Source organism: Schistocerca gregaria, chromosome 8, assembly GCF_023897955.1.
Source record: "Schistocerca gregaria isolate iqSchGreg1 chromosome 8, iqSchGreg1.2, whole genome shotgun sequence".
NCBI lineage: Eukaryota > Metazoa > Arthropoda > Insecta > Orthoptera > Acrididae > Schistocerca > Schistocerca gregaria.
The window spans coordinates 77,581,733-77,594,861 of record NC_064927.1 but is presented as its reverse complement, the minus strand read 5'-3'; the positions used below and the strand labels follow the sequence as shown (position 1 = coordinate 77,594,861).

Genomic DNA, 13,129 nt, shown 5'->3' with positions numbered 1-13,129 from the left:
ACGCCACGTCTACTATACAACGTTTTCGTCAACCGTCGATAGCTACGTTTTTATCTCCGTTTGCTGATGTTGTCGAATAGTAGTGCAGCATCACATATCATTAACTAGTGAAACGTTTGCGGCACCTTCAGCGCAGCGGGCTATGGGCGTAAGTACACAGAAATGTTTGTGGCTAGCATGGACAGACATGCGAACGATGAACACAGTTGCAAACGTGTTGCGGATATCGTCGGAAACAAACGTTATGAACATATTCGTGAAACTTGTCTGGTTATTCTGGTTAGTGAGGACTGTACTCGCCACCCTTCTTTTCCAGACAAATGTAGCACACTGACGTGCATTCGGCAAAAAGCGCACTCGTCTCCAAGGACAGAAGCGCCACGGTATCCATTCCAGCCTAGGAGGCTCAAATCTAAACTATTTTGTACATAGGTTCCAGCCTACCCCAGCCTTCACTAAACTCCATCACTGGCGGAGAGCATCAGAGGCACTGCAACCAAGCTGTCGGCTGGTCGTCAACCTGTGGAGACGGCGGCTACGCCATAACGCCGCGCCTGCAGCTCGCAAGGACACGTTCCAGTCGTCTCGCGCCAAGGTCACCGCCAGGTCGCACTGCAGTCGAGCAAACACTGGCTGCCCGGGGATTCCCCGGACATGTCGCCATCACGACAGTAAGCGCGTGTGTGAGCGAACAAGCAGCCACGTTTCCCATCACGAACAACTAATTCTCCTTGCTACCAGCACAAACTGTGGAAATGCGTGCACGGTCGGCTTTCTCAGCTGATCATGACACCCAGATAGGTCAGCTACACGTTAGGTTGGCTGTCCCGTTCATGCACTGGAATTCTGCACGAATCGCTCTGTCAGAGGAAAGCTTTGATGAGAAACATTGCGAGTTAGCTTCCAAGGGCCGAAGTAATTCTACACACAGTACTGTATTGTAGTTGTATCTAAACCTACATTTACACTTGGTGTGAAAACATGTTTGGCTACAGTGGCTTGCAGCTACTACTGTACTATCGATGTCTGCATCATGTTGCAAACACAAAACTACATAGCATGGCTGTGTCGCGCCGTATCAGTGGAAACATTGTTTCTGATCTGCTACAGTTAAATGTCACTGTCTGGAGCTGGTATTTATGTTCCACCATAGCCTACTTAATGTAAATCATGTTTCCAAGCAGTGGCGTGGACAAGGCAAGACTAAGGCAGGGGAGTGCATCTTGAAAGTGCGAAGTGCTATTTACAGTGACTCCGCAGAGTATTCGTCCGATCACGGCGCATAGACTACTGCAATACACACAGCCATACAAATATACTTTGGAAATAAATAATAACTATTTCTTTACATTGGTTGATTTCTATACTTGGAAATAAAACGCTCTTTATGTCTCATACGTCGCTTCATTTGTGACCAAATACACGTTATGTAATATCACGCCGCAATGGACGCCAAACAAGTATTCCTCTAGTAAGCAATATCTGTGGTATTCGGCCGCACTGACACATGAGCTCCTCGCGTTCGTTATGCAGTTGTGTTCCATCCAGCACAGTGAACAGTTGTCTCTCAGGCCTGAAAGCCGTTGAGTGATACTTAAGTAGTATGGGTCGAAAACGTTGCGAAACTACAAAGGAAGAGAGAGAAATGTGCGTCAGGTTGTTTCGACAAGAAAAATGTTTTCAAGAAATCGGAGAAACCGTCGGTAGACCTACCAGTACAGTGAAGAGTATTATATACAGGTTTAATCAGACCGAAAAGTACAAAAACAAATCACGAATGGTCGTCCTGGAGTTCTGTCCAAGATGGAGAAACGACAGCTACTTCGAGAAGTCATCAAAAAACCTAAACTGAGCGCTCCACACCTTGCTACTGCTTTTCACATGCGTGCAGGAAGGCCTGCTTCAGCACAGACTGTAAAAAGTATGTTTCGTGAAGCTGGGTATGGAAGCCAAAAACAGTTTGCAGAGGAACATAAATCGGGCGGGTTTGATTTCTGGAAGAAGTTTGTATTTACTGAGGAGAATCGATTTGAGCTGTTTAAGTGTAAACGGCGCGTAACAATGTGGAGAAAAAAGAATTGTGTACTTGAAGAGAGAAATATAACCACCTCAGTTAAACATGGAGTAAGTTCAGTACTTTTGTAGGGGTGCATGAGTGCAAATGGTGTGGGAGATTTGTGTTTCATTGATGGAATTACGGACCACAAGATCTACATAAATAACCTAAAAACACATCTGTCCACTAGTGTGTATCATATGGGTCTTAATGGGGATTATATTTTCGCACAAGATAATCATCCAAAACATACGGCTCTAGATACAAACCTGTGTATGTTGTATAACACGCCCCACTGGATGCAGACACCAACGCAATCCCCAGACATTAAACTTATCGAGAATTTGTGGCATTTACTCGACAAAAATATCAGGAATCGTCAGATATCCAGTAGAAATTATCTACAGACAGCTCTACAAGAGGAATGGCGTAAAATTACAGTGCAAACAACAGAATCTTTGGCGAAATCCATACCAAGAACAATGCAAGCGATTCTAAAGAGGAAAGGAGGCCCAACTAAGCACTAACAACAACATACTATGTTCAACGTGTGATTTTCAGTACTGTAGACGAAGACTTATTTTGCGTCTTACATTGCCTATCTGTAATTCTGAATGCTTAACCATGTTGATTTACATAGCAATCTCTGTTTCTTTATTGTATTCTCATTTTAACTGATCAATAAAGATGTCCTTGTCCCTGCCTTATTTCAGCCCGCCAGTTTTCCACGCTTTATACACTCTTAAGCATACAATTATTAATTAGACGAATACTTTGTGGAGTAACAGTACAAGAGATTTCACTGGAAACGACTCGGTGCAGCCAACCAGAGTGGCCGAGCGTTTCTAGGCGTTACAGTCTGGACTACGCGACCGCTACGGTCGCAGGTTCGAATCCTGACTCGGGCATCGATGTGTGTGATGTCCTTAGGTTAGTTAGGTTTAAGTAGTTCTAAGTTCTATGGGACTGAAGACCTCAGAAGCTAAGTCCCATAGTGCTCAGAACCATTTGAACCATTTTTGACTCGGTGCAGGCGATCTCTGCTGTGCTCAACACCAGATGCAGTGGCATAGAAAGGAGCCTGAGCTCTCTGCTGACTCAGCACAGACAAACTGTGTCGGGAGAAATTGTCAGTGAACGCGGATTCGAGAGGGGTATCGACAACTCCTCTGGCACGTTCATATTTTGGCGCTTTTCTGTAGAACAGGCAGTAGGTGTGTATAAAGATGATATAGTTATACACATATTAATGTATTATATAACTGTTTGTGCACAACAAAACACAAACTTCAGTGTTATTGTTATAAATGAATTGCCTTTACGCAATCCTTCCAACAATGCATCACAAATCGTTGAACTATTTAAGATATAGCTGGCTTTGAAACGAATCTCCTGTTGCTAAAATACCAAGCAGGAATTCTTTATCCGAATTTTGTGTCATTCCCCGAAACAAACGGCTATATCACACTCGTTATACAGGGTGTTTCAAAAATGACCGGTATATTTGAAACGGCAATAAAAATTAAACGAGGAGCAATAGAAATACACCGTTTGTTGCAATATGCTTGGGACAACAGTACATTTTCAGGCGGACAAACTTTCGAAATTACAGTAGTTACAATTTTCAACAACAGATGGCACTGCAAGTGATGTGAAAGATATAGAAGACAACGCAGTCTGTGGGTGCGCCATTCTGTACGTCCTCTTTCTGCTGTAAGCGTGTGCTGTTCACAACGTGCAAGTGTGCTGTGGACAATATGGTTTATTCCTTAGAACGGAGGATTTTTCTGGTGTTGGAATTCCACCGCCTAGAACACAGTGTTGTTGCAACAAGACGAAGTTTTCAACGGAGGTTTAATGTAACCAAAGGACCGAAAAGTGATACAATAAAGGATCTGTTTGAAAAATTTCAACGGACTGGGAACGTGACGGATGAACGTGCTGGAAAGATAGGGCGACCGCGTACGGCAACCACAGAGGGCAACACGCAGCTAGTGCAGCAGGTGATCCAACAGCGGCCTCGGGTTTCCGTTCGCCGTGTTGCAGCTGCGGTTCAAATGACGCCAACGTCCATGTATCGTCTCATGCGCCAGAGTTTACAACTCTATCCATACAAAATTCAAACGCGGCAGTCCCTCAGCGCCGCTACCATTACTGCACGAGAGACATTCGCTAACGATATAGTGCACAGGATTGATGACGGCGATATGCATGTGGGCAGCATTTGGTTTACTGACGAAGCTTATTTTTACCTGGACGGCTTCGTCAATAAACAGAACTGGCGCATATGGGGAATCGAAAAGCCCCATGTTGCAGTCCCATCGTCCCTGCATCCTCAAAAAGTACTGGTCTGGGCCGCCATTTCTTCCAAAGGAATCATTGGCCCATTTTTTAGATCCGAAACGATTACTGCATCACACTATCTGGACATTCTTCGTGAATTTGTGGCGGTACAAACTGCCTTAGACGACACTGCGAACACCTCGTGGTTTATGCAAGATGGTGCCCGGCCACATCGCACGGGACGTCTTTAATTTCCTGAATGAATATTTCGATGATCGTGTGATTGCTTTGGGCTATCCGAAACATACAGGAGGCAGTGTGGATTGGCCTCCCTAATCGCCAGACATGAACCCCTGTGACTTCTTTCTGTGGGGACACTTGAAAGACCAGGTGTACCGCCAGAATCCAGAAACAATTGAACAGCTGAAGCAGTACATCTCATCTGCATGTGAAGCCATTCCGCCAGACACGTTGTCAAAGGTTTCGGGTAATTTCATTCAGAGACTACGCCATATTATTGCTACGCATAGTGGATATGTGGAAAATATCGTACTATAGAGTTTCCCAGACCGCAGTGCCATCTGTTGTTGACAATTGTAACTACTGTAATTTCGAAAGTTTGTCTGCCTGAAAATGTACTGTTGTCCCAAGCATATTGCAACAAACGGTGTATTTCTATCGCTGCTCGTTTAGTTTGTATTGCCGTTTCAAATATACCGGTCATTTTTGAAACACCCTGTAATTTCGAAACGGAACGGTGACGTCCTAGTGAAGTTACATTCAGCTACCGTAGTATGTCATTCACGCCACGTCTAGTGTATTACGTTTTCGTCAATCGTCGATAACTACGTTCTTGTCTCCGTTTGCTGATATCGAATAGTACTGCAGCACCACATATCATTAACTCGCGAAACGTTTGCGGCACCTTCAGCGCAGCGGGCGATGCGCGTAGGTACACAGAAATGTCTGTGGCTAGCATGGACTGAGATGCGAACAATGAACACAGTTGCAAACGTGTTGCGGACATCGTCGAAAACAAAAGTTACGAACATAAACTTGTTATTACACTCATTCTAAACGCAGCTTAAGATGTGTACAGGCAAAATTGAGTCTTCATACCGAAGAACAATATACTGATAATTAGAAACGTGATCTCTGAGTTTTTATCATGTTAGGAAGGATGAAGCCATGCTTATCAATATCCACTGTTTGTCAATAGTTGCAACACGTATTAAGAACCCTTTGGCAGACATGGAAGCTGTTCAAAACTAATTGTGAGACAAGCACATACTCATACTTACGATACTTTTTGGAAATCTGGAGAGCCATTTTTTCACGTTCTGCCTTATGCGCATGCAGCAGCATGCTTACCACTATTTTCCAGAACGCCGCGCATGAGAACGAGATTCTTTTGGGATACATACCTCGGGTTTGTTGCTGATAGAAAGGTAGAGTCAAGCGTTTTGGATAGGGACCATTTGTATCCCCAACAGCAGGATGATATCAGCGTCACTGTACTACAGTACAGGGTCAAAATGAGTATATCAGTTGGTTCTTTTTGAATCTGATGTGGTTTATGGTGGGTCTTTGGGGGCTTATGGAGCCACCATTAGTTCATGGGCGGGTCCCTCGAAAACTTGAAATAGCCCTATTTTCCATTTTTTTGTACTAAAACCGAGCCGTGGATTCCAAGACGGTTGTGCACAGCAAATGGTTGTAATTTTCATGATGTACCATGGCGAAATATGCTCTAAAGTGTCTCAGTTATCATTGTAAGGATTCTGGGAATCCCATGTAGTAGTACCGAAGCACATACAATTTATTTTTTTTGCGCCAAAAATTCGGTTTGTTGATAAATGGGCAAATATTCATTCTTGTTGCTTCATCTGATGTACCGTCAGTGTTTCCGAAAGTCCTGTTTAGTGAGCTCAGTACCATACAGGAGAGAATATTCAAAGGCATCATTGCCCATGAAATCGGAACGATCTTTCGTGTTAGAGAGGAGCGCTCAAGGTTGCCCATAGTTTCTGTGATTTCGGCGTCACAGTGATTAGCTAAATCCAGGCAACACTATAGAATTCGTAACAGTAGTTGCTATGTAGAATTTGTATAGAAAGCAGATGGCAGTTATAAGAGTCGAGGGACATGAAAGGGAAGCAGTGGTTGGGAAGGGAGTGAGACAGGGTTGTAGCCTATCCCTAGTGTTATTCAATCTGTATATTGAGCAAGCACTGAAGGAAACAAAAGAAAAATTCGGAGTAGGTATTAAAATCCATGGAGAAGAAATAAAAATTTTGAGGTTCGCCGATGGCATTGTAATTCTGTCAGAGACAACAAAGGACTTGGAATAGCAGTTGAACGGAATGGACAGCGTCATGAAAGGAGGGTATAAGATGAACATCAACAAAAGCAAAACGAGGATAATGGAATGTAGTCGAAATAAGTCGGGTGATGCTGAGGGAATTGGATTATGAAATGAGACACTTAAAGTAGTAAAGGAGTTTTGGTATTTGGGGAGCAAAATAACTGATGATGGTCGAAGTAGAGAGGGTATCAAATGTAGACTGGCAATGGGAAGGAAAGCGTTTCTGAAGAAGAGAAATTTGTTAACATCGAGTATAGATTTATGTGTCAGGAAGTTGTTTCTGAAAGTATTTGTATGGAGCGTTGCCATGTATGGAAGTGAAACATGGACGATAACTAGTTTGGACAAGAAGAGAATAGAAGCTTTCGTAATGTGGTGCTACAGAATAATGCAGAAGATTAGATGGGTCTATCATATAACTAATGAGGAGGTATTGAACAGGATGGGGGAAAAGAGAAGTTTGTGGCACAACTTGACTAGAAGAAGGGTTCGGTTGGTAGGACATGTTCTGAGGCATCAAGGGATCACCAATTTAGTATTTAGGGTAAAAATCGTAGAGGGAGACGAAGAGATGAATACACTAAACAAATTCAGAAGGAGGTAGGTTGCAGTAGGTACTGGGAGATAAAGAAGCTTGCACGGGATAGAGTATCATGGAGAGCTGCATCAAACCAGTCTCAGGACTGAAGACCACAACAACAACAACAACAACAATTGCTAGTCTTCTGTAGGCCTATAACAGGACATTCTCACATCTTTCGCCGGCCTAATGCGACCTCACGTGTCACGGCTTTGTTTGACGGAGTAGTCTTTCCCGATCAGTTCCGAGTTCACTGGTCCTGCTGTCGCTGTCACAGCATCGGCCGCCCCTCGGCTGGAAGAGTGACACGCTGCCATCTGGCATTGCAGATGCAGCCGCTTGTGGGCAAGCTGTCGTTCCTGTACAAGCCGTACGTGTTGGCCGTCGTCTCCATCGGCTACGTGCTGGGCGAGCTGGGACACTACCTGATCGGCGTCACCACAAAGGCCATGGCCAACGACCTACACTATGGCGACATCTCGTGCCAGCTCAACACCACCGAGTACACCGTGGCGCAGCTGCCCGTGCACTGCAATGAAGCCAACAGCTCCGAAGTGTAAGTAAGCGCTCGTGGCGGGCATTTCGCGCATTTCCTTTTAAATAATATTCTTCATTTTGAACGTGAGCCATAAAATCTTAAGAGGGAACCTCCCCATCGCACCCCCCTCAGATTTAGTTATAATTTGGCACAGTGAATAGGCCTTGAAAAACTGAACACGGATCAATCGAGAAAACAGGAAGGAGTTGTGTGGATGCTTGATAATGACATTACACTCCAGCCAGTGTGGTGTGTCGCTGGTGCTGCTTGTGATCCCAAATCTTGCTCAGATATGAATCCCTCTACTCATTTGAGTAGGTTCGTGAGTTACATTGTCCTGCTTAGAGGCTGTATTGCTGTGTGTGGATGCTTGATGTCGACATTACACTCCATCCAATGTGGTGTGTCGCTTGTGCTGCTTGTGACCCCAAATCTAGCTCAGATATGCATCCCTTTACTCATTTGAGTAAGATCGTGAGTTACGTTGCACTGCTTAGAGGCTGTATTGCTGTGTGTGGATGCCTTATGTTGACATTACACTCTAACCAGTGTGGTGAGTCACTGGTGCTGCTTGTGACCCCTAATCTTGCTCAGATGTGCATCCCTCTACTCATTTGAGTAGGTTCGTGAGTTACATTGTCCTGCTTAGAGGCTGTATTGCTGTGTGTGGATGCTAGATGTTGACATTACACTCCAGCCAGTGTGGTGTGCCGCTGGTGCTGCTTGTGACCCAAAATCTCGATCAGATATGCATCCCTCTACTCATTTCAGTAGGTTCGTGAGTTACGTTGTCCTGCTTAGAGGCTGTATTGCTGTGTGTGGATGCCTGATGTTGACATTACACTCTAACCAGTGTGGTGAGTCACTGGTGCTGCTTGTGACCCCTAATCTTGCTCAGATGTGCATCCCTCTACTCATTTGAGTAGGTTCGTGAGTTACATTGTCCTGCTTAGTGGCTCTACTGCTGTGTGTGGATGCTTGATGTTGACATTACACTCCAGCCAATGTGGTGTGTCGCTGGTGCTGCTTGTGATCCCAAATCTTGCTCAGATATGCATCGATCTACTCATTTGAGTAGGTTCGTGAGTTATGTTGCCCTTTTTAGTGGCTGTATTGCTGTGTGTGGATACTTGATGTTCACATTAAACTCCAGCCAGTGTGGTGTGTCGCTGGTGCTGCATGTGACCCCAAATCTTGCTCAGATATGCATCCCTCTACTTATTTGAGTAGGTTCGCGAGTTACGTTGCCCTGCTTATAGGCTGCATTGCTGTGTGTGGATGGTTGACGTTGACATTACACTCCAGACAGTATGGTGTGTCGTCGGTGCTGCTTGTGACCCCAAATCTAACCCAGATATGCATCTCTCTACTCATTTGAGTTCGTTCGTGAGTTACGTTGCACTTCTTAGAGGCTGTATTGCTGTGTGTGGATGCTTGATGTTGACATTACACTCCAGCCAGTGTGGTGTGTCGCTGGTGCTGCTTGTGACCCCAAATCTTGCTCAGATATGCTCCCTAACTCATTTGAGTAGGTTCGTGAGTTACGTTGCCCTACTTAGAGGCTGTATTGCTGTGAGTGGATGCTTGATGCAGACATTGCACTCCAGCCAGTGTGGTGTGTCACTGGTAATGCTTGTGACCCTAAATCTTGCTCCGATATGCTTCCCTCTACTCATTTGAGTAAGTTCGTGAGTTACGTTGCCCTGCTTAGAGGCTGTGTTGCTGTTTGTGATTGCTTGATGTTGACATTACACTCCAGCCAGTGTGGTGTGTCGCGGGTGCTGCTTGTGACCCTAAATCTTGCTCTGATTTGCATCCCTCTACTCATTTCAGTAGGTTCGTGAGTTACGTTGTCCTGCTTAGAGGCTGTATTTCTGTGTGTGGATGCTTGATGTTGACATTACACTCCAACCAGTGTGGTGTGTCGCTGGTGCTGCTTGTGACCACAAATCTTGGACAAATATGCATCCCTCTACTCATTTGAGTTGGTTCGTGAGTTACGTTGCCCTGCTTAGAGGCTGTATTGCTGTGCGTGGATGCTTGATGTTGACATTACACTCCAGCCAGTGTGGTGTGTCGCTGGTGCTGCTTGTGACTCCAAATCGTGCTCAGATATGCATCCCTCTACTCATTTGAGTAGGTTCGTGAGTTTCGTTGTCCTGCTTAGAGGCTGTATTTCTGTGTGTGGATGCTTGATGTTGACATTACACTCCAACCAGTGTGGTGTGTCGCTGGTGCTGCTTGTGACCACAAATCTTGGACAAATATGCATCCCTCTACTCATTTGAGTTGGTTCGTGAGTTACGTTGCCCTGCTTAGAGGCTGTATTGCTGTGCGTGGATGCTTGATGTTGACATTACACTCCAGCCAGTGTGGTGTGTCGCTGGTGCTGCTTGTGACTCCAAATCGTGCTCAGATATGCATCCCTCTACTCATTTGAGAAGGTTCGAGAGTTACATTGCCCTGCTTAGTGGCTCTACTGCTGTGTGTGGATGCTTGATGTTGACATTACACTCCAGCCAATGTGGTGTGTCGCTGGTGCTGCTTGTGATCCCAAATCTTGCTCAGATATGCATCGATCTACTCATTTGAGTAGGTTCGTGAGTTATGTTGCCCTTTTTAGTGGCTGTATTGCTGTGTGTGGATACTTGATGTTCACATTAAACTCCAGCCAGTGTGGTGTGTCGCTGGTGCTGCATGTGACCCTAAATCTTGCTCAGATATGCTCCCTAACTCATTTGAGTAGGTTCGCGAGTTACGTTGCCCTGCTTATAGGCTGCATTGCTGTGTGTGGATGGTTGACGTTGACATTACACTCCAGACAGTATGGTGTGTCGTCGGTGCTGCTTGTGACACCAAATCTAACCCAGATATGCATCTCTCTACTCATTTGAGTTCGTTCGTGAGTTACGTTGCACTTCTTAGAGGCTGTATTGCTGTGTGTGGATGCTTGATGTTGACATTACACTCCAGCCAGTGTGGTGTGTCGCTGGTGCTGCTTGTGACCCCAAATCTTGCTCAGATATGCTCACTAACTCATTTGAGTAGGTTCGTGAGTTACGTTGCCCTACTTAGAGGCTGTATTGCTGTGTGTGGATGCTTGATGCAGACATTGCACTCCAGCCAGTGTGGTGTGTCGCTGGTAATGCTTGTGACCCTAAATCTTGCTCCGATATGCTTCCCTCTACTCATTTGAGTAAGTTCGTGAGTTACGTTGCCCTGCTTAGAGACTGTGTTGCTGTTTGTGATTGCTTGATGTTGACATTACACTCCAGCCAGTGTGGTGTGTCGCGGGTGCTGCTTGTGACCCTAAATCTTGCTCCGATTTGCATCCCTCTACTCATTTCAGTAGGTTCGTGTGTTACGTTGCCCCGCTTAGAGGCTGTATTGCTGTGTGTGGATGTTTGATGTTGACATTACACTCCAGCCAGTGTGGTGTGTTGCTGGTGCTGCTTGTGACCCCGATTCTTGATCAGATATCCATCCCTCAACTCACTTGAGTAGGTTTGTGAGTTATGTTACCCTGCTTAGAGGCTGTATTGCTGTTTGTGGATGCTTGATGTTGACATTACACTCCAGCCAGTGTGGTGTGTTGCTGGTGCTGCTTGTGACCCCGATTCTTGAACAGATATGCATCCCTCAACTCATTTGAGTAGGTTTGTGAGTTACGTTGCCCTGCTTAGAGGCTGTATTGCTGTGTGTGGATGTTTGATGTTGACATTACACTCCAGCCAGTGTGGTGTGTTGCTGGTGCTGCATGTGACCCCCAATCTTGCTCAGATATGCATCCATCAACTCACTTGAGTAGGTTCGTGAGTTACGTTGCACTGCTTAGGGGCTGTATTGCTGTTTGTGGATGCTTGATGTTGAAATTACACTCCAGCCAGTCTGGTGTGCCGCTGGTGCTGCCTGTGAACCCAAATCTTGCTCAGAACTGTATCTCCCGACGCATTTGAGTAGGTTCGTGAGTTACGTTTCCCCTTCTCAGAGGCTGTATTGATGTTTGTGGATGCTTTATGTTGACAATACATTCCAGCCCGTGTGGTGTGTCGCTGGTGCTAATTGTGACACCAAATCTAGCTCAGATATGCATCCCTCAACTCACTTGAGTAGGTTTGTGAGTTATGTTACCCTGCTTAGAGGCTGTATTGCTGTTTGTGGATGCTTGATGTTGACATTACACTCCAGCCAGTGTGGTGTGTTGCTGGTGCTGCTTGTGACCCCGATTCTTGAACAGATATTAATCCCTCAACTCATTTGAGTAGGTTCATGAGTTACGTTGGACTGCTTAGAGGCTGTATTGCTGTGCGTGGATGCTTGATGTTGACATTACACTCCAGCCAGTGTGGTGTGTCGCTGGTGCTGCTTGTGACTCCAAATCGTGCTCAGATATGCATCCCTCTACTCATTTGAGAAGGTTTGTGAGTTACGTTGCCCTGCTTAGTGGCTCTACTGCTGTTTGTGGATGCTTGATGTTGACATTACACTCCAGCCAATGTGGTATGTCGCTGGTGCTGCTTGTGACCATAAATCTTGCTCAGATATGCATCCCTCTACTTATTTGAGTAGGTTCGCGAGTTATGTTGCCCTGCTTATAGGCTGCATTGCTGTGTGTGGATGGTTGACGTTGACATTACACTCCAGCCAGTATGGTGTGTCGTCGGTGCTGCTTGTGACCCCAAATCTAACCCAGATATGCATCCCTCTACTCATTTGAGTTGGTTCGTGAGTTACGTTGCACTTCTTAGAGGCTGTATTGCTGTGTGTGGATGCTTGATGTTGACATTTCACTCCAGCCAGTGTGGTGTGTCGCTGGTGCTGCCTGTGGACCCAAATCTACCTCAGATATGCATCCCTCTACTCATTTGAGTAGATTCGTGAGACACGTAGTCCTGCTTAGAGACTGTATTGATGTGTGTGGATGCTAGATGTTGACATTACACTCCAGCCAGTCTGGTGTGCCGCTGGTGCTGCCTGTGAACCCAAATCTTGCTCAGATCTGTATCACCCGACGCATTTGAGTAGGTTCGTGAGTTACGTTTCCCCTTCTCAGAGGCTGTATTGATGTTTGTGGATGCTTTATGTTGACAATACACTCAGCCAGTGTGGTGTGTCGCTGGTGCTAATTGTGACACCAAATCGTTCTCAGATATGCATCCCTCTACTCATTTGAGTAGGTTCGTGAGTTACGTTGCCCTGCTTAGAGGCTGCATTGCTGTGTGTGGATGTTTGATGTTGACATTACACTCCAGCCAGTGTGGTGTGTTGCTGGTGCTGCTTCTGACCCCAAATCTTGCTCAGATATGC

At 45.5% G+C, this 13,129-nt stretch overlaps 1 protein-coding gene across 2 annotated transcripts in view; it reads left to right on the top strand.

The window, feature by feature from the left end:
- Positions 1–13,129, top strand: part of LOC126284060 (D-xylose transporter) — a 368,523-nt gene that overhangs the window by 235,046 nt on the left and 120,348 nt on the right. For both annotated transcript variants that reach the window (XM_049982653.1, XM_049982654.1), the window contains exon 2: positions 7,614–7,840. In XM_049982653.1, the coding sequence (XP_049838610.1) occupies positions 7,614–7,840 (227 nt within the window). The remainder of the gene's footprint in view (positions 1–7,613; positions 7,841–13,129) is intronic.